At 44.6% G+C, this 22,432-nt stretch overlaps 1 protein-coding gene across 1 annotated transcript in view; it reads right to left on the bottom strand.

Moving 5' to 3' along the window:
- Positions 1-11,797: 11,797 nt before the first annotated feature.
- Positions 11,798-22,432, bottom strand: part of ADAMTS2 (ADAM metallopeptidase with thrombospondin type 1 motif 2) — a 223,306-nt gene continuing 212,671 nt past the window's right edge. The window contains exon 22 of the mRNA XM_023193715.2: positions 11,798-15,267. Within this exon, the coding sequence (XP_023049483.1) occupies positions 14,810-15,267 (458 nt within the window). The 3' untranslated portion in view covers positions 11,798-14,809. The remainder of the gene's footprint in view (positions 15,268-22,432) is intronic.

The raw sequence follows: 22,432 nt of genomic DNA, 5'->3' as shown, positions 1-22,432 counted from the left end.
TGGCCTCCCAAAATGCTGGGATTCCAGGCGTGAGCCACCATGCCCAGCCAGTTGCCTATGATTTTGAAGTCTTACCCAAAAAATCTTTGCCTAGACCAATGACCTATAATACTTTCTCAGTGTTTTGTTTTAGTTGTTTCATAGTTTTAGGTCTTATGTTTAAATCTTTAATCCATTTTGTTTTTTTTTTTTTTTTGAGACGGAGTCTTGCTCTGCCACCCAGGCTGGAGTGCAGTGGCCGGATCTCAGCTCACTGCAAGCTCCGCCTCCCGGGTTCACGGCATTCTCCTGTCTCAGCCTCCCGAGTAGCTGGGACTACAGGCGCCCGCCTCGTCGCCCGGCTAGTTTTTTGTATTTTTTAGTAGAGACGGGGTTTCACCGTATTAGCCAGGATGGTCTCGATCTCCTGACCTCGTGATCCGCCCGTCTCGGCCTCCCAAAGTGCTGGGATTACAGGCTTGAGCCACCGCGCCCGGCAAATCTTTAATCCATTTTGAGTTGATTTTTGTATATGGTGAAATACAAGGATCTAGTTTTATTCTTCTATGTGTGGATATCTGGTTTTCCCAGCACCATTTATTAAGGAGACTGTCCTTTCCACAGTGTGTGTTCTTGGCTTCTTTATTGAGAAGCAGTTGGCTGTAGGCATGTGAATTTATTTCTGGGTTCTCTATTCTATTCCACTGGTCTGTGTATCTGTTTTTATGTCAGTACCATGCCAGTACCATGCTGTTTTGTTTACTATTGCTTTGTAGTATAATTTGAAATCAGCTACTGTGATTCTTTGTTATTCTTGCTCAGGATTGTCTTAGCTATTCAGGGTCTTTTGTCATTCCATATAAATTTTAGAATCGCTTTTTCTATTTCTATGGAGAATGTACTTGGTATTTTGATAAGGATTACATCTGTGGTTGCTTTGGGTAGTATAGATATTTTAACAATGTTAATTCTTCCAATCTATGAGCATGAAATATCTTTCCATTTTTTTGTGTGTCCTCCTCAGTTTCTTTCATCAGTGTTTTATAGTTTTTCTTGTAGAGATCTGTCACTTGTTTGGTTAAATTTATTCCTAGGTATTTTAGTTTCTGTAGCCATTGTAAGTGGGACTGCTTTCTTGATTTTTTTTTTTTTTCAGATTGATTGCTATATAAACACTACTGATGTTTGTATGTTGATTTTGTACCCTGCAACTTCACTGTAACTTCTTACGTAAGTTCTAAGAGTTTTTTGGTGGAGTCTTCAGGTTTTTTTACATATAAAATCACATCATCTGCAAACAAGTAATTTGACTCCTTCCTTTCTAATTTGGATGCCCTGTATTTCTTTCTCTTGCCTAATTGCTCTGGCTATAATTTCTAGTACTATATTCAATACAAATGGTGAAAGTGGGCATCCTTGTCTTATTCCATATCTTAGTGGGAAGGATTTCAGTTTTTCCCCTGTGTGGCTTAAAATATCCTATAGATATAACAAGTTATTTTAAATAGGTACCAACCTATCTCTGATCATACAAAAAGGAAAGAAAGAAAAACCCTGCACACATTAACTCTTTTCCCCCATTTTGAATTTTTGATGTCACAATTTGCATTTTATGTTGCCTATCTCTTAACAAATTGTAGTTATTATTTTAAATAGTTTTGTCTTTTAGTCTTCTTAGTAAATATATAAGTAGTTTACCTATCACGATTATTACATTAGTATAACAATCATATTAGTGTCCTTTTCTTTTGGTTTGAAGAATCCCTTTAGCATTTTTTTATAGGTCCAATCTAGTAGCAATCAATTGCCCCAGCTTGTGTTTGTCTGGGAAAGTCTTTATTCCTCCTTCATTTATGAAAGATAGCTTTTCTGGGTATGGTATTCTTGTTTGGCAGACTTTTTTCCCTCTTCAGAGTGGAAATACATCTTCCTACTCCATCCTGGCCTGTAAAGTTTCTACTGAGAAGTCTTCTGCCAGGAATATTTGATCTCTCTTATATGTTATTTGCTTCTTTTCTCTAGCTACTTTTAGAATCCCTTCTCTATGTTGGACCTTTGAGAGTTTGATTATATGTCTTGGAGTATTCCTTTTTTTTTTTCTTTTTTTGAGACAGAGTCTCGCTCTGTCGCCTGGGCTGGAGTGCAGTGGCAGGATCTCAGCTCACTGCAAGCTCCGCCTCCCGGGTTTACGCTATTCTCCTGCCTCAGCCTCTGGAGTAGCTGGGACTACAGGCACCCGCCACCTCGCCCGGCTAGTTTTTTGTATTTTTTAGTAGAGACGGGGTTTCACCGTGTTAGCCAGGATGGTCTCGATCTCCTGACCTTGTGATCCGCCGGTCTCGGCCTCCCGAAGTGCTGGGATTATAGGCTTGAGCCACCGTGCCTGGCCTGGAGTATTCTTATTTGGGTTGAATCTGATTGCTGACCTTTGGTCTTCATGTACCTGGATATTTATATATTTCTCCAGGTTTGGAAAGTTTTCTATTATTATTTCTTTAAATAAGCTTTCTACCTATTTTTCTTCCTCAGTTCCCTCTTTAAGTCCAATAATCTGAATATTTGCTGGTTTGATGTTGCCTTATAGATCCCCTAAGCTTGCTTTATTCGTTTTCATTATGTTTTCTTTCTCTCTTCTATGTATTTTCAAATAGTCTGTCTTTGAGCTCACTGATTCTTTCCTATGTTTGATTAATTCTGCTGTTGATGTTCTCTATTGAAATTTTCATACTATTTTTCAACTCCAGGATTTCACTTTTTTTTTTTTTTTTTTTTTTTTTTTTGAGACAGTGTCTTGCTCTGTTGCCCAGGCTGGAGTCCAATGGTGCAATCTTGGTTCACTGCAACCTCCGCCTTCTGGGTTGAAGTGATTCTCCTGCCTCTGCCACCTGAATAGCTGGCATTATGGGCATGTGCCACCATGACCAGCTAAGTTTCGTATATTTAGTAGAGACAGGGTTTCACCATGTTATCCAGGCTGGTCTCAAACTCCTGACCTCAAGTGATCCACCAGCCTCAGCCTCCCAAAGTGCTGGGATTTCAGGCGTCAGCCACCACGCCTGACTGATTTCGCATTTAAAAAAAATTTGTTTTAATCTTTCTGTTACATTTTCTGGTACATTTCTGAATTAATCCTATGTGTTTTCATGAAGTTTGTTGAGCTATTTAGAACAGCTACTTGGAATTCTTTTTTTTTTTTTTTTTTTTTGAGACAGAGTCTCGCCTCTGTCACCCAGGCTGAAGGGCATGGAGTACAGTGGGGCTATCTTGGCTCACTGCAGCCCCTGCCTCCTGGGTTCAAGTGATTCTCCTGCCTCAGCCTCCTGAGTAGCTGGGACTACAGGTGTGTGCCATCATGCCCGGCCAATTTTTGTATTTTTAGTAGAGATGGGATTTCACCATGTTGGCCAGAATGGTCTCAATCTCCTGACCTTGTGATCCGCCCACCTCAGCCTCCCAAAGTACTGGGAATCACAGGTGTGAGCCATCGTGCCCAGCCTGGAATTCTTTATCTGAGACATTATACATCTTCATCACTTTAGGGTCTGCCTCTGGCACCTTGTTTTCTCTAGTTAGGTCATATTTCCTTGAATGTTTTTGAGCTTGTGCATGTGTAACAATGTACTGGCATTTAGGGACTAAATATTTATTTTAGTCTTCACAGTCTGGCCTCATTTGTGCCTGCCTTTCTGCAGAGGGCCTTCCAGGGATTCTGAGTCCACTGACTATTGAGTTCCCTGAGCCTGTGACCACTGTAGCCATCTCAGCACTGGAGGATGCTCTATGCCTGGGCTTGCTGTGAGTCTCATGAGGACTTTGAGGTTAATGAAGTTTTGTGTCCCAGATGGACCTGGGGAAGACCCAAGGAATGGATATACTGGGACTGTGTGGGAATGCTAGCCGGGGACCTGAGTCTAGAAGACTGTACTGTAGGCTCAGATGGGTGTGCCTCCTAGCAGGTCTTTGCATAGGTGGAATGGGTTCCTTACTGCAGCAAGAGGAGCTGGAGTTGAGACTGGGTCCCCTTGGAATCTGCTGTGGGACAGGGGCTGGAGAGCCCATTATGTTGACCCAGATAGGTAAGCATCTCTCAGCAGATCTCAGTATAGATGGAATAGTTCTCTGATTGCAGTGGGAGGGGCTGGAGCTGAGACTGGTTCCCCTCAGGATCTGTTGTGGGATAAGGTTGGTAAGCCTGTCAGGTCAGGGAAGCTCAGACTCCTGGGATTGAGGTGTGAGTGAGTCTCCCTCCGGGTCCTTGTGTGAGCAACTCAGAGCTAGGACCTACATGGGAATGGTGAGGACTGGAGCTGAGCCACAAGGCAACTTTGAAGTTTACTTCTAAGATGGATATGAGCAGGTAGATGCCTTTCCACCAAGGCACTAGTGTACACAATTCCTTCTGGATCCTTTAACAGATGGTTTTGGTTCCATGTTCAAAGTCAAACAGTGTGGTAGCCAAAGCCCCTTGGGGGACTGGGCCATTTCTGGGCTGGAACCCAGGAACAAGATTGGTGGAACAGCCAACTGGTATTAGTCTACACTCTCAAAATAATCCTCCAAGATCTTGGGCTCCACCAAGATTTCACAAACTCCTGTCTGAATCCTGAGGCAGAGAGACTTCGGATTGTGGATAGGTGCAGAATTCTTGTTGTCGTGGGGAGATTTGAGCAGGTTACCTTCTATTTTGCCGTCTTGGTGACCAGAATTTTCTAATTTTCAATTTTTTTGACCTATGATTTATTTAGAGGTATGATTTTTAAATTTCAAATATATATTTTTAGCTAAATTTTTAAATATTGATTTCTAATGTAATTGCATGTAGTTAAGTTACAATAAGTAAAAAATCATTTCAATTTATTATTATTCTTTAATTGCCCAATATGTTGTCATAAATATTTCATATGTGTTTGAAAAGAATGGGAGTTGTTCAATTGTTGGAGGCTCAGAGATATATGTGTTTTCCTTAGATCAAACTTGTTTGTTGTATTATTCAAATTATCTATATATTATTATTTTTTCTGCTGAGCTGTCAATTACTGAGAGACATGTTAAACTTTTTCCCTAGGATGGAGGCTTTGTCAATCTCTCCTTGAGGTTATGACAACTTTTAATATATTAACCAGGTTAATTGAACTTTGACATCTTTATATTTATTTGATGACCCTTGTCTATCCAGTAATGTTTTTCTGCCTGAAAATCAAAAGCCATATATATACAGAATTATGGTGATATATATTAGAAACACTGTAGTTTAAATTGCTTTAGAAATAAAGAAGAAACTGCCACATTTGGGAACTTTGCTAGGAATTTAAATGCCTATTCTCTTTCACCACTAAAACTTTGTGTTACAGGTTTGTCACACATTATTGGAAATGACACTTAGTCTAATTCCAATTGTTAGAAATAGACAATTTTATATTATAAGTTGAACTATAGGTTCCAGAAATTTCTGATTTGATAATTCAGGCCAAACATCCTGCTGAAAACAGCTAAAAAAGGCAAAAGGCTGAGCAAGAAAAAAAAAAAAAAAAAAAAAACTCTTGAAAGCATCAAATAGCTGAAAGGTGAGTTGGAAATTCTCAGCCAACATCAGGGAGGGGATTGGAATTTAGAGAGGTGAGCCATAGCCACTAGAAAACTTAAACAATCGTATGAACCAACTTGACCTGACACCCCCAGAACACTTTAGCCAACAACAGCAGGATATGCATTGTTTTCAAACACATACAAGGCCATTTACAAAGTCTCAATCATTTAAAAGGATTGAAATAACACAAAGTATGCTTTTCTGGCCACAATGATATTAAAACAAAAACAGGAATAAAATGGGCCTGGGCACAGTGGCTCATGCCTGTAATCCCAGCACTTTGGGAGGCTAAGGTGGGCAAATCACTTGTCAGGCGTTCGAGACCAGCCTGGCAACCCCATCTCTACTAAAAATACAAAAAATTAGCCAAGTGTGGTGGTGCATGCCTGTAATCCCAGCTACTCAGGAAGCTGAGGCAGGAGAATCACTTGAACCTGGGAGGCAGAGGTTGCAATGAGCCGAGATTGCACTACTGCACTCCGGCCTGGGCAACAGATTGAGACTCTGTCTCAACTACAACAATAAAAAAAAAAAAAAAAGAAAGAAGGAAAGAAAGAAAGAAAGAAGGAAGGAAGGAAGGAAGAAAAGAAAGAAAGAAAGAAAAGAAAGAAAATTGGGACATACCCAAGTATTTTGAAAATTAAAAACAATTTTTAAATAACCCACGAGTAGAAGAGAAAACTAACCCAAAGCAAGAAGAATATATTAAGGATGCAAATGAAAATCAGTGCAGTAGAAAATCAAAAAGCAGGAGAGAAAAATCAGTGAAACAAAAAGTTGCTTCTTTGAAAAGACCAACAAGATTGAAAAACTTTTAGCTAAAGTAAGAAAAAAGGTAAAAAGCACAAATGAGTAAATAATAAGTGAATATACGGATGTCATTACTGATCCTACAACAGTTGAAAGGATTATAAGGGAATACCAGGAATAATTGTATGGCAACAAATTAGACAACTCAGATGAAATGGAAATTTCTAGAAAGACACAAACTACCAAAAGTAATTCAAGAAGAAGAAATATAAAATCTTAATAGACTTATAATAAGCAAAAAAAAAAAAAAAAAAAAAAAAAAAAAAAATTGAATTCATAATATAAAATCTGGCCACAAAGAAAAGCTTGGGTCAGAGGTGTTCACTGGTGGTCTATCAAATATTTACAACAGAAGTAATATCATTTCTTCACAAACTCTTCCAGTAGAAGTAATAGGAAGGACTACTTCCCAATTTATTCTGTGAGGCCAGTATTACCCTGAAACCAAAGGGTTTTCATGAGAAAACTATAGAATATAGGTACAAATGCCCTTAACAAAATATTAGCAAAACAACTTTAGGAACAGAGAAAGAGAATTATATACCATGACCAACTGGGATGTATCTGTGGAATGCAAGGTTGATTTAACATCTGGAAATCAATTAATATAATAGACAATATTAATAGGATAAAGGACAAAATTTATGTGATTACCTCAGTAGATACAAAAAAAGATATTTGATAAAATCCAATACCCATTCATGATAAAAAAAAAAAAACTCTCAATAAATTAGGAATAGGAGGCACCTTCCTCAATCTAATGAAGTGTATCTATAAGAAGCTTACAGCTAACATCATACTTAATGGTGAAATACTGGATGTTTTTCCCATAAAATGAGGAATAAGGCAAGCATGTGTGCTCTTGCCATTTCTAGTCAGCACTGTAGGGAAGTTCTAGCCAGTCCAATAATAAAAAAGAAGGCAGTCCAGATCGAAAAAAGATAAATAAAACTGTATTTATTCATAAATATGAAGAAAATACCAGGATGGGCACGTGGTTCATGCCAGTGGTACCAGCACTTTGGGAGGCCAAGGTAGATGGATCGCTTGAGTCCAGGAGTTTGAGACAAACCTGGGCAACATACAAAACCCTGTGTCTACAAAAACAAAACCAAACCAAAATAGCCAGGCATGGTGGCATGCACCTGTAGTCCCAGCTACTTGGGAGGCTGGGGAGGGAGGACTGCTTGTGTCCAGGAGGTCGAGGCTGCAGTAAGCTATAATCATGCCACTGCATTTCAGCCTAGGCAACAGAGCGAGACCCTGTCTCAAAAGGAAAAGAAAAGAAAATACTGAGGAATCCATAAAAAAAACAAAACAAAACCCAGCTACTAGAACTAATAAACACGTTGAGTACATTTGAGGACCCAGGATTAAGACACAAAAAGCAACTGTACTTCACGATACTAGCAATGACCAATATGAAAATGAAATTAATAAAACTAGTCCATCAAAGAGAATAAAATGCTTAGGAGTAAACTAAACAAAAATGTGTAAGATGTGTTGAAAACTACAAAACACTGCCTGAGAGATATTAAAGAAAATCTAAATAAATCAAAAGACATTTCATGTTCATAGACTGGAAGACACAATATTGTTATGTATCAGTTGTTCCCTGATTGATCTAATAAATTCAATGTGACTTTTCTCACATTCCAGTAGGCCTTCTTGCAGAATTGACAAGATGACTTAAATACTTACATGGAAGTGCAAAAGACCCCAAAGAGGCCAAACAATTTTGAAAAATAACAAAGTTAAAGGACTTCATACTCCCTGATTTCAAAGCTTACTAAAAGTTACAGTAATCAAGATAGTTGTGACATGAATGCAAGGAAAGATGTAGATCAATGGAACAGAACTGATTTAAAAATAGTTCTTCATTTGTGATCACTTGATTTTTATCAACATACCAAGGAAATTTTATAGGGAAAAGAGCCTTTTCAACAAATGATGTTTGTTTTCAAGAAATTATGCAACAAAATGACAATGAGATAAAGATGAATTTAGACTTTCATGTCACAACATACATAAAAATTAAATCCAAATGGACCATTGGCCTAAACATAAGAGCTACAACGATTATGCTTTTAGAAAAACAAGGAAATCTTCACGGCCTTCAGCAATTTCTTGGCAAAAGGGTAGTTTTATCAACACACAGCTATACTGCGTTTGGACATCCAGATGCAAAAAGATCAGCGTGTATCCAAACTTCACTTTAGATACAAAAATTAACTCAAAATACAGACAGAAATGTAAAACCTAGGAATATAAAACTTCCAGAACAAAACATAGAAGAAAATCTTTGTGACCTTAGGTTGGGTGAAGATTTCTTGGATACAATATGAAACACACAGTCTATAATAGAACAAATTGATAAACTGAACTCTAGTAAAATTAAAAACTTCTGCTCTTCGGAAGACACTGTTAAGAGAATAAAAAAAGAATAAAAATACAAGCCACGAACTGGGAGAAAATATTTGCATGGCATATTTTTGGTAAATTACTCATAATATATAAAGAACTCTCCAAACTAAATAAGAAAATTTTAAAAACCTAATAAAAATTTGGCAAGGTTTCACAGATGCCTCACCATATATGCACATATACATGACAAATAAGGGCATGAAAAGATGTGTCCATCAACTGGTAAATAAACAAATTAAATATATCTGTACAATGGACTACTCCTCAGTAATAAAAGGGAATGAACTATTGATGTACTCAATAACACGTATGAATCTAAAACATTATGCTGATTGAAAACAGAGAGTAGATACTATTTCATTTCATTTTATGAAACTCAAACGAGTTAGTTTCATTTTATGAAACTCGAACGAGAGACCTGTGGCTGCCTGGGGATAGAAGTGAAGGGGAGAAGATTACAAAGGAGCAGAAAGAAATTTGGGGGGCGATGGATAGATTCTCTTTTTTTTTGAGACAGAATCTTGCTCTGTTGTCCAGGCTGGAGAGCAGTGGTGCGATCTCAGTTCACTGCTGCAACTTCCACCTCCTGGATTCAAGCAGTTCTCCCTGCCTCAGCCTCCCTAGCAGCCGGGATTACAGGCCCCTGTCACCACACCTGGCTAATTTTTGTATTTTTAGTAGAGATGGGGTTTCACCATGTTGGGCAAGCTGGTCTTGAACTCCTGGCCTCAAGTGATCCACCCGCCTCGGCCTCCCAAAGTGCTGGGATTACAGGCGTGAGCCACCATGCCTGGTCGGTTCTTTGTCTTGATTGTGATGATGGTTTCCCACTTATATACGTTTCAAAATTTGTCAATGTATATACCCAAATATGTGCAGTTTATTAGATGTCAATTATACTTCAAAACTATTTTAAAAAATTGGGTATGCATTTTATGTATATTTGCTTCTTTATTTCATTTTTTCTATAAATTATTCTTTATTCATCCACAGTGAAATAAAAACAGTTACGTGGCTTCAAAACTAACAGAAGGTTAAAATGGAATGGAGAAAAAAGCAGCCAATCCAAAGGAAGGAGAGAAAGAAGCGGAGAAACAACACAGAACAGTCAAGAGGAACAGAAAGCACAGAGGGCAGCCAGAGGGTGCTGGCTGCAGGGATGGCATTAGAGGTAATGAACTAAATGGTCCAATTAAAGGATTAAAATGTTGGGCTATATTAAAACTGGTATGTCTACAAAGCTCAAATAGAGCACATAGGATACAGAAAATTTGAAAGTCAAGGAGAAGTTGTATCATGCAACCTCTCACTAAAAGAAAGCTGATTTAGCTATACTGGACTAACATTGGGGGAAATTTTCAAGACAAGTTATTTCTGGGAATAAAATCAGTCAATTCATTAAGATAAAAGGATGATGTCACCAAGAAGATAACAATTAGAAATGTGTATGTTCTAAATGTGGTTTCAAATAGTAAAAAGCTTGTTCTTTAAAACAAGGCGAAAAAGTGGCTGGGTGCTGTGGCTCCTGCCTGTAATCCCAGCACTTTGGGAGGTCAAGGCAGGTGGATCACCTGAGGTCAGGAGTCCAAGACCAGCCTGGCCAACATGGCAAAACCCTGTCTCTACTAAAAATACAAAAATTAGCTAGGCATCGTGGTGGGCACCTGTAATCCCAGCTACACTGGAGGCTGAGGCATGAGAATCCCTTGACCCAGGAGGCAGAGGTTGCAGTGAGCTGAGACCGTGCCAGGCACTCCAGCCTGGGCAACAGAGCCAGACTCGGTCTCAAAAATAAATAAATAAATAAATAGAAAAGAAGGGTAAAAATGGACAAAACTGCAATTGAAATGGGAGAAATAGTAAAATCCATGATCAGTGGAATCTACTGAAACAACCTCCTGGCTGGGCACAGTGGCTCCCGCCTGTAATCCCAGTCCTTTGGGAGGCCAAGGCGGGCTGATCACCTGAGGTCAGGAGTTCAAGACCAGCCTGGCCAATGTGGCAAAACCCCATCTTTACTAAAAATACAAAAATTAGCTGAGTGTGGTGGCACGTGCCTGTAATCCAAGCTACTCAGGAGGCTGAGGCAGGAGAATTGCTTGAACTCAGGAGGTGGAGGCTGCAGTGAGCCAAGATGGCGCCATTGTGCTCCAGCCTGGGCGACGAGAGCGAAACTCCCTCCAGAAAGACAAACAGCAACAACAAGAAAACAAACAAAAAAACCCTAACTTTCTATCAAACTAATATAACAGGGAGACAACAAAATCAAGATACAAAATATTTCAATAACAAATCAACAAATTTGACATCATGGGCATGTATAGATAATATCCCCGACAACCGCCAATTCCATGTTCTTTTGGAATGCATGGGAATACTTACAAAAATTGGGACAGAAGAAATCTCCTCTGCCCTCCTACCCCTGCTTCTCCCTCTACCTGCTGATAGCAACAAAGGCCAGAGATAAGGGAGTTTTCTTTAGAAGTGGAACACGAAGTATAAGTTGGATGACCAAATTTAACAAATAACAACACAGGATTCTCAGTTAAATTTGCATTTCAGAGAAACAAAAAATAATTTCTTAGTATAAATATGTCCCATTTTCATGCTAAAAAATAGTGTGTGTGTTGTTTCTCTGAAATTCAAATTCAACTGTGCATCTAGTATTTTTTCTGGAAACCCTAATCATAGGAGAGAAGGGATTGTCATCAGGGAGATGTCTGGAGACTCCTCATCTCTTCCCTGAACTAAAGGTTTGGTTGGGGCCCTTGGCTCAGTCATGCGACGTGAAGAGCTGATCCATGGGGAGCTAGGAGAGTGAACCTTTCTTCGGGGTGCCTTCTGCCCTTTGCATGGTTCTCCCTTCAGCAGCCATGGCTCAGTGCTCCCCAGCGCCCTGACCTCTTGGCCTTGTGAAGGCAGCACATCCTTCCATTCCACCCACATTCCAGCCAGGCATGGGCACAAGTGTAATCAAGACAACAACAAACGCAGGCATGATTTGCAAAAACACAGACATTTTAACTTTAATAAGTTATAAAAGTAAGAGTCAGATTTTACATTACAGAACGAAAATGTATTGATTGCTGTATCGGTAAGCCAGAATTTTGTGATTTGAGTTCAGCACCTTGATTCAGTATGGCGGCTACCTGTCATACAGGAGGGAGGAGGATCGTAATGCTTCATCTGCTAAGATGTTGCTATTGAGCACCATTTATATACTCAAAACAAACAGAAAAACCTTAAAATACAAACGAAAGGCTTATACATGAAATTCCATGGGTTTTCCAAAAGGAGTAAATCAGAGAACTGGGTCCCACAAACCTAATACGAGTCTGCCCACTAATGAGAAGTGTGTCAGGGACACTGTTGCAGATTTTCTAGTGCAGCGGAAGGTCTGAGTCTCATCATGCGGTTAGAAACTCAGCTGGAAGACATCTGTCTGCCTCCTCCGGGCGTCAGGAGCCTCTCAGATGCAGAAGCTGGCTTGCAAAGATCAAGACTGTCACTAAGCCGGTTCTCCAAGTGGTCCCCAGCTCAGAGGAGATTTGCATCGTTTCTCAGAGCCCGGTCAACGTTGCCATTCCTTGGACAGAGAGACTTCTGAGGACCATCCGGCTCTAGAGGACTCTTTTGATACATGGCTCAAGGATTGAGGATGGCATATAGGGTCATGGCCGTCAGTCCCAGAGGGCACCTTGCTCCCTTCAGCAGAAGACAGATGCCCAGGGAATGCCCCAGCTGGGCCTCTTCCCAAAGGCTTCCAGCCTCAAGCCAGGAAGCCCTGCTCTGCTGAGATCTAGGAATGGAGTGTTCCATCCAGAGGCCCTTAGGCTGGGTAAACTGAGTCACACTGTCTGCCTAGTGTTTGTCCTGAATTTCCTCCATATCCTAGGACAGACCCAAGTAAGAACCGCCCAGTTCTTCAGCCTGTGAATAGCACCAACTGTCCTGGGCTCAACCAACAATGGAAAGCCTCAGGCTCCATTTCCAAATTACAGAGGCAGGATTGCACACATGCTCTAAACCACATCTTCTTAAGGAAGGGGTACTATGCGAGATACTCAGAAAGGTTTTCTCCAGTTTGGTTCTCCAGGAGATACAGGGACAGTGCGCAGCATGTGTGGGATGCAGTGACGGAGGGCGGGAGGCTAGCCATTGAGGTGGAAAAAAGCATCAGCCCAGATTCTGTCCTTGCTGGTTCCTACATCGTCATTTTGTCCTTTGGATCGTACACACAGACCCACCCACACATGTGCAGCCTCAGACAAACATATTTAGCACCTCAAAACTCAGTAGAAAGTAGCCACTATGCTATTATCCTGAGCCTCATCCATATAATGGGGAAATAAACAAGAACAAATTCTCGAAGAATGAGGATTGGTGAGAGTACACAGCCTCTAGAAGTTTCTTAAAAAGGAAAAGCTTAAGAATTATGTGTCAGGCTAAGCCCAGCTAAGGAGCTAATGTGCCCCTGGGTCTTGTAATCCTGGAAAGTTTAAGCTTCACTTTCATAAAATACCAATGCAGTGAGAGGTAAAAACGAGCCACTCTTCTCCCATCCGCCCCCACTCTCTTCCCCCTATTTCTCTCTTACTTGCATCTTGCTCACAAAGCACCATGCTCTGGAAAATAGGAGCGATTAAAGTTTTCAAGGAGCAAAAGATAATGTAGGCTCGCCCCATCTCCCACCCTATGCCCCCATCAGAGGCCACATTTTGCAGGTCACTGCTGGGTTCTGGAGCTTCTAAGAGACAGAGGCGAGAGTAGGACAGGGCTGGACAGGGAAAGCCCATTCCCAGCAAGCAAGCAAAGCCCACAAAGCCCAGGATCCCGAATCCTTAGGCTTGGCCATAGGGAGATTCCAGGCCCTTGAACTGCTCACTGAACCTTCCCAGCAGAGCACGTGCCTCCCTCATCCTTCTCAGGTACTTGGGGAGGGAAGAGGCTCTCTGGGGAGCCCTGAAGCCAAGGTGGCTAAGGAAGAATGCAGGAGCTCTTCCCCCAGAGCCTGGAAGGCAGCCAGCAAGGCCAGGACTAGTGCACAGGGGAGAGGCCTGGGAGGACACCCCACTGTTTTCTTGGCATGGACCCTGTTTAGACCTATCCTTCCTTATGTCCCATTATAAGATTCTCATTACTTTCGCAGGTGAAGAGGACAGCTGCACAGCTCAGAATCGGTGGAGACATTCAGACGCAGTACAACATGAGCACCAAATAGGTCAGATGGCCTTTAGTTCTTAATTAGCAAGACTGTATCAGGCCAAGCGGAGGCCTCCTTAAAATATTCTGAGTTGACCTTTAAAGATTGAGTTTTTTCATGTGAAAATCTAGACTTCTTCCAACAAAGGGCACTGTCTGGCAAGGCCAGGGAGAGCGGAGCAGAGATGAACAGAGATACAGATTTCACAGTGGCAGCAACGGCCAGAGCCAACCATCAGCTCCAGGTAGGTGTGGCTGTCAGGGTGGCCATGGTCCCCAGCGGGCCACTACACTCACCCTGGTCACCTGCCTGGCCCTAGAAGACCATTTGAGTTCATCATCTCCACTTCATTGTACTCATCTTGGCAACTGGTCAGTTATGTAGTAAATCACCATTTCTCCTAAGAGTCCCACAGGCTGTGTCTGGGGATCGCTAGGGAATGTCATGCATCACCGTCAAGGAAAGATTCCCAATCACTGCTTAGCAACTTGGGGCCTATTTTGTTTCTCTCAGAGTGATCCCTCTTGCCCTGCCCTCACTGACAGGCTGTAGAGCCTCTATATTCCTCTCCACTCCACACCCGACACCACTGCAGGATTTGGTCGCTCCTGGGCTGGGAAGCACGTGTGCTAACCTAGTTACCACATGCTCACGCCTATCTTCCTTACATCATTCCCCCTCTTTGTTTTCTCAAAACCTTTTGGAATCAGGAATTTTGACTTCATCTCCATGACACAGGATGTGCTATCCCATGGAATATCTCTATAAGCAAGAAAAAATGCTAGTGATGCTATCTTTCCATTTTATTAGAACTTTCCGAGCATCTCTTTCTTCCGCATCTCGTCAATGAGCTCTTGGATTCTTTGGTTTCTGGTCTTTTCATATGGGCTCGGGCGTCGAGGGATTAGGTTGGGTGGCTGGACTTCATCTTCTAGGCCATGGATTTTGTAGGGTTCATCTACAGCATTGGTTTCTGGGTGATCCTCTGTGGCATTGGTGCTGGAGGCATTGAGAGGGACATCCAGGGGGGTGCTTGGTGATGGCTGCACCTCCGTGACTACAGTGGGCACTGGGAGGGTGGGCATGAACACATCAATGTCGTTGTGCTTTCCAGGCGGTGGCTGTGTCCTGCCCTCCACGCTGGTGAGGTTGTTGTGCAGGTCACAGGACTTGCAGCACAGCTTGTTGTAACCTGGGATGGAGCAGTAGCGAGACAAGACTTCCATCCTACAGAATATTGACTTGTCGCCTTGGCAGTGGCCTTCTGAAAGAGAAAAGTGGGACAGATAACCAAAGGACAAGATAAGGGGGACTTTGTTCCCCCACAGGGTGCAGCTTGCTGGAGGAGGCATATGGAAGAGCCCAGAGACAGCACAGAGGCAAGTGAGCCCAGGCAGAAAGTCTGTGTGGGTTCAGTGTCAGAGCATTCCCAGAGCAGGCAGCGTCCAGGGACCCCTGCCCTGAAGTGCTGACACAAGCTGTGAGCAAGGCTTCCCTCTTCCAAGCAGGCGCCAGCTGAACCTGGATGTTTCAGTGTCTCTTAAAGTTTGAGAAAGAAATGAGGCCTGTTTGTTCTTACAGAGTGATTCCAAACTCATCTTAAGGAATAGGACATCATCACATCTTCACATTTGACATCCCAGTGGTAACCCCAATGAAATTCTGTGGCAAGGCTTGACTCTACAATAATCTATAAGTAGTAACTATAACAAAATTAAACCTAGAAGAGTCAATTCCTAAGACCCAATACAGCAAATCCCAGTGCCGCTGTGGCCCTGCCATGCTCCACAACTCCCTTATGTTGCTCCCATTCTGACCCAAATGCCCCAGATGATCTTTTAACTGAACAAAGCCTGAGGGAAAGTTAAAAATCACCCAAACCTGCATGGGCTCTCTCACACTTGCTTCAACTTACCCGACAGCCTCACGTCCAGCCTCTGCTCCATCCCCCTACGGCACCGCCACCTTGCGCATCCAGCCATTTCCCAAAGAAACATGCTGCCCTCACATAGATTAATCCTTCCACCCTGCACATCCTTCTCTTTCCTTTCCACCCAAGAAATTGGTCATCTGTGGTCCAGCTTGCATGGAGAGCCCCGACTCTCCACAGAAGCCACCATTATCTCTCACTTTCCACCCAGCCGTCTTCTCTCTGGCCCATCTCGACCTCTGTCTGCAGCTACGTTCATTCAACCCATCACCTCTACTTTTGCTCATTCTCTCTTTACCCTCTGTCTTCTTCCCAAGTTTTCGCCCCTTCCCTCTCCCCACCCCCTCATTCCACAACACAAAAATTAAGATGATTTTTAAAAATTCACTCAAGAGGAAAGAATAAGTCATGTTACAGGAGATACTCGATCCACTATAAATTCCTAATCACTGACCTCCGTGAGCCCAACGCCGCCTGTTACGGTCTCTGCTCAACAGCTCTGTACTCTCCACAGTGATGACTTCAGACCCTTCCCACACTAACCCCTGATGTGCCCTCCTTTTCCCTCACTCTCCTTAGTTGAACTCATCTACTATTGAAAGGAAGGAAGGAGGGAGAGGGTGAAAGGAAGGAGTAACTGAAGGAAGGAAAGGAAGGAAAAAAGGAAACGGAGGGAGGGACAAAAGGAAGCAAGCGAGGGAGAAAGGGTCAGGCACTGGATGGGAGCCACATCTTACAGTTATCTCATACACCAACATATGGCACCATCTACACCTGAAGCTGTCCAACCCGTTGAAACTCCCCATAATAACAGACAAGACCCCCCTCCTCCCATTGAGGGCCAGTGGTTCTGATGTTCTCCTGCTTCTTAATGGCCACTGCTCCAACCTGTAATTTTCCCTTAGAAGCTGGTGACAGACCACCAGCCCCAAACCCCTGAAGCTTCAGACTTGCTACAAGCCAACTCCACCAAGCGCCTGTGGGTCCCAAAAGCCTCTGAGGCCCAATCCCCTGCAGTGTGAGCTTAGGGCTTCTGCTGCACCCCCCACCCCCCGTCTCGGTGCATGGTGTTTCAGGCACACAAGCTAAATACCTGGCTGCCCTGCCCTAGACACTCTCAGATATGCCCTTGTTCCGCCCCCTCTCCCACTTCCACCCTGGCTGAGCTACCTCTTGGCTGCACTATGGGAGGGTTCTGTGTCCATTCTTTACCCATGTCATCTAGCTATCCTGCTTCAGGCAGAATGCTGTTTTCTCACTGAAGATGTGACTATGGCACACTCCCCCCACCCCCTGCCCTCACTTGAAGCCCCTAACCTGTCCCCTTCCCCTCTCCAGCCTCCCTCTGGCCTTAGAATCCTTGCTCTGCATGGACCTCCTTCTGGCCACAGGGTCTTTGCACATGCAATGCCTCTGTCCTGCCTCTAGCTACCACCCTTCCTCCTTCAGGGGCAGCGGGAGCACATCTTCCTCAGGCAGGCATCGCCTGACCTCCCTGAGCAGGTCTCTGCAGCACACGGTCTCAGTGGCTGTGCCTTCCCAGATGCAAGATTGCTCACATCTAATTTTCAGATAAGTGACTAGTGCCAGACTTTTTCATTATCCTGAAAGCTCTGAAGGGCAGAGCCCCAGAGCCTAGAACAGTGAACCAAATAATGCATAAAGGCATAAAAAAGATAAGATATGAAAAAGATCAATGTGAATAACTGAGGAAGTTCAAAACAGGTAAATTTTGAACCTGAAAATAGCAAAGCTCTAGGGAAGAAGAACGCAGACAGGCCCATGCATCAGAGGGCGCCCAATTTTGGCCCTGAGCTTCTAAGCAGCCAAAATAAGGAGAACACATGACTGGCTGCAGGGTCCACCATGAAAAGGGAGTTAAAACCCATCAGCCATCAGGAGAAGCGGGGGTCTCCCTGACACTGAGCCCAAGAACCATGCTCACAATGCCAGAGAGGAAGGGGGAGGGCCTGGTGCCCAGGGGAGATGCCAGAAGTCAAATCGGAAGATCCTGAGATGTGGCTGTCAGGATTTTGCAACTGGCAGAAGGCTTTTCTCAGATAAAACTCTTACATAGATGCCCAATATATGAAACAGATAGACTCAGACTGCTGATGATAGTGCTGTTTGACGGTGGGTGGAAGAGACACAGGGCTCCCATCCCTGCCCCACCCCATCCTCTCCAGCAGCCTGGGAGGCTGAAGATGTGAAACCACTGAGCCCCACCCTCAGGGAAACACCGGGGGTTCTGGATAAGAGCTGATGGCAGCCTCCCCACCCCCTACCTCACAGGCTTTGACAAAGGAGGGAGCCTGGGCCTGATGGTGCTGGGAGGGATACCCCGGCCACACACTGTCCCCTCTCCTGTTGCCCATACCTTTTCCTTCACACAAGTAAGGCTGGTATTACACATTTATCCACATCTCTACTCCCTCACTGTCTCCCCCACCAGGCTGGGATCCCTGAAAAGCAGAAATCACATCAACCTGGTACAGTGGTGGGCCGCCTACGGCTAGTGTGCCAAGTCCCTCCCTCCACCTGGTTTTGTAAATAAAGTTTTACTGGATCAGGGCCATGCCCATGCATTTCTCTTTTTTTTGAGATGAAGTCTTGCTCTGTCGCCGAGGCTGGAGTGCAGTGGCGTGATCTTGGCTCACTGCAACCTCCGCCTCCTGGGTTCAAGAGCCTCCTGAGTAGCTGGGACTACAAGTGCGTGCCACCATGCCCAGCTAATTTTCATATTTTTAGTAGAGACGGGGTTTCACTATGTTGGCCAGGCTGGTCTTGAACTCCTGACCTTATGATCCACCAAGGCCTCCCAAAGTGCGGGATCATAGGTGTGAGCCACTGTGCCCAGCCCATGCATTCCTTATTTGTAGCTCCTTTCCCACTCTAAAGGCAGAGCTGAGTCCCGTGACAGAGACCATGTGGGCTCCAGTGCCCAAAATATTTACTACCTGGCCCTTCACAGAAAAGACTGACAGATCCTGGGTCAAGTGCATGCCTAGGTCAGAGCCAGGCATGAGAAAGTGCTCTGTAAATGTCCATAATGTGAGGGGCAGCAGCCCCAGGTGGGGTCCCCCTTCCACCTAGTCTACATACTGGACTTTAAAATTTTTTATTATTTTTATTTTTATCTTTTTGAGACAGAGTCTCGGTCTGTCGCCCAGGCTGGAGTGCAGTGGCGCGATCTCGGCTCACTGCAAGCTCCACCTCCCGGGTTCACGCCATTCTCCTACCTCAGCCTCCTGAGTAGCTGGGACTACAGGCGCCCACCACCTCGCCCGGCTAATGTTTTTGTATTTTTGGTAGAGATGGGGTTTCACTGTGTTAGCCAGGATGGTCTCGATCTCCTGACCTTGTGATCTGCCCGCCTCGGCCTCCCAGAGTGCTGGGATTACAGGCGTGAGCCACCTGTACCCGGCCTACATACTGGACCTTCTATGTCTGATTTTCTCCCAACAGTGGGTGGCATTGCTCTTAGTTTTTAAAAATAAAAATACGTCAATGAATAAATACAAAATTGAAATAAAATCCTGGCCAAGAGCTTGACTATGCAAATATCCCACAAAAATTTCAAAATAGCCTAGAAAAATTTCAAAGCAATCACGACCCACTGATCTTAAAGATACCCCAGGGTTTGTGCATTTTTTTTTTTTTTTTTTTTTTTGAGACGAAGTCTTGCTCTGTTGCCCGGGCTGGAGTGCAGTGGCCGGATCTCAGCTCACTGCAAGCTCCGCCTCCCGGGTTTACGCCATTCTCCTGCCTCAGCCTCCCGAGTAGCTGGGACTACAGGCGCCCGCCACCTCGCCCGGCTAGTTGTTTTGTATTTTTAGTAGAGACAGGGTTTCACCGTGTTCGCCAGGATGGTCTCGATCTCCTGACCTCGTGATCCGCCCGTCTCGGCCTCCCAAAGTGCTGGGACTACAGGCTTGAGCCACCGCGCCCGGCCAGTTTGTGCATTTTTAAGTATTAGCACAGACCACAGAGAACAGTGATGCGCCTGAGGCAATGACTGGCGATGCCTCTCTGCCAAGATGATCACTGTGGTTTTATAATACGTGATCTTCAGCCGTTTCCAGCAGCAATTAAGTAGCGAGACCTACTGTCTTCCAGTGAGTGACAGTCAACCATTGAGAGTAAACACAGTTTTCATAAACTTAAGTCGCTGTGGGCTACTGCCACGATCTTGGCTACACCTGAACAGCATCTGTATTATTATTTGCTTAGTCATATCCTTTAAATTAACTCCTTTTTAAGCTTAAATTTTTTTTAGGAGAAGACCTTATACTACCACCACTCATGGAAAACTACTGCAGTGAACAAAGGTAACCCTAAATAGGAATACAAAAAAAAAAAAAGTTTTAAGTCCTTTTAAGTCAATTTCAAAGTCAAACTTTAACTCATCAAATTCTAGAGAGAGACTCCTGCCTGCCAAGCTCTGAGCTGAAGGGAAATGAGCAAATGTGAGAGAGGCTAAAGCTGGTAGCAAGTGAGGCTTCTTCCTGAGGTCACTGTAAAGTAGAAAGGGAACTAGGAAGGGACCGCTCAGTGCAGTGCAGCCCGGGCTATGTTTATGCACCACCAAATCACCTTCCATTTCCCATGCTTTGGAAAATGCTGGATGGAGAATACCTCATTCTCATTTCTCAATAAAGGAGTGGTGGGCTCAGGCACCCATGCCAACATGCAAAAGGTCATGCAGCTGGTTAAAAAAGCAAGAGGCACCCTCCTCCAGATGCGCCCTCCTCAGCACCTGGCTGTAGGCGGTGTCTCCAGCTCGGGCCTGGGAGCCTCTTAACGGGAATTGTTCCTGACCCATCTCTGGGAAGAAAGACTGAGTGGAGGGAAGCACTGTCGGACCCAATTTTCCCTGATGCTCCTTGTCTCCCTTAGGCTTTGATTCCTTTTGATGACAGTGATCTGAGCTCTGGGCAGGCTGAACTCAGCCATCCCTACCATGGTTACTCTCTCCCCAGGCTAGCCCCTGGGCCTGGCCCTACACCCAAGGCCTGTCCCCATGATGCTGGGCTGCTCCCCACTGTTCTTTCTCATGGTCTCCCACGCTTTCTTCCCCCTTCCTGGTGGGACTTCTCAGTGGTACAGAAAAGGGAGGAGTGAGACTCCCACGGGCAGGACACAGCCCGGGCCCCAGGTCAGGAGGTCCCTGTTGAACCCAGACCCTCTTTCTGGCCATTGTCAGCAATGTGAGAGAACAGGCCCTGTGGCTGCCTGGGAAGACCTTAAAGACACGGGCAGGCCGGTTGCCCAGAGAACCGCCACTGCCCTGTCCCCTCTCCCGACCCAGGTTTTCCCGGGGCTGGCCCAGCCCCCACCTGAGAGAGATGGGAACCTCTCCCTTCCTGAACAAGTAGCCCACGGCTGAGAACTGTGCCTGGAGCCGGCGTAGTGACCTGCTGGTGGCTCACGGCAGGTGACCTGGACCAGCAGTGTCTGGGCTACTGACTCCACATTCCCATTCCACAGGCTCTGCTCCCAAGATGAGGAGAAACCCATCTCGGTCCCTTTACCTGACGAGGAGACCTCCATATAGAACCTAGATATTCTTGCGAGGTGCTCATTTGACATGATTCAAAACCCGGAATCACGGTGGAGTGTCTGCACGGTTTGCTATCAGATTTTGGAAAATGCCTGGGGAGGGGGATACACCTTTCAGGGGGAGGGGCCCTAAATATCTATGTTGGGCAGTGGGGAGTGTGGGGCAGTAAAGTCGAAACCGGGGTGATTAATGCTACTGAGTAAGGGCCCACAACTCCTCAGTGTCTGGGCTGTGAAAAAGAGAAGGAGCCATCAGCTTGCCAAACCCACGCACCCAGTTTTACGGAACTTTTATTGAGTTTATTTGTGGGATGCATGACAGGAGGTCTTTCCATCATTAGTAAGAATAAAAGGTCATTTTCACAGTCACTTTGGCACACGCTAACGTCTCATAAAAAAAAAAAAACCAGAAAAGCAACGACAATGGAACCTATAGAATACGTCATTAAATACATACAAAACACTAATAAAATATCCCTGATAAACCAAAGTGCATATGCCCAGGACAGTATTGCACCTTCCCCAGTCGCGCGTGTCGCTCGCATGGCCTCGTCAAAGTTGGAAGTTAACAGTCGTGAGATTAGTACGCAGGTGCACACCAGTTATTTACAGAACAGTAGTCAGAGCCGCAGGGGTAGGGACCGGCCGCCCGGCAGGGGTGCGGTGTGAACAGAGGCGGGGGCTGGGGTGGAGGGGCGGGGAGGAGTGCTACATGGATCGCGGCTCAGGGCCCAGGGGGTCGACCCCTGGGTGTAAGGCCGCGCTGTGGAGCACCCTCGGGGGCTCCATGCAACAGTCAGCGCCGACTGGCCAGGGGGCATCAGGGCCGACTCCGGTCCGCAGAGACGGACCGTGCGCACCGCTCAGCCCAGGGAGAGAAGCCGTCTGCACTTGGAAACGTTAACCTTGGCAAAGGTGGATGAACACACCAGCTCCCCTA

The sequence above is a fragment of the Piliocolobus tephrosceles genome, chromosome 4 (genome assembly GCF_002776525.5).
Source record: "Piliocolobus tephrosceles isolate RC106 chromosome 4, ASM277652v3, whole genome shotgun sequence".
In the NCBI taxonomy this organism is placed as follows: domain Eukaryota; kingdom Metazoa; phylum Chordata; class Mammalia; order Primates; family Cercopithecidae; genus Piliocolobus; species Piliocolobus tephrosceles.
This window is presented reverse-complemented; position numbering and strand designations above follow the sequence as displayed.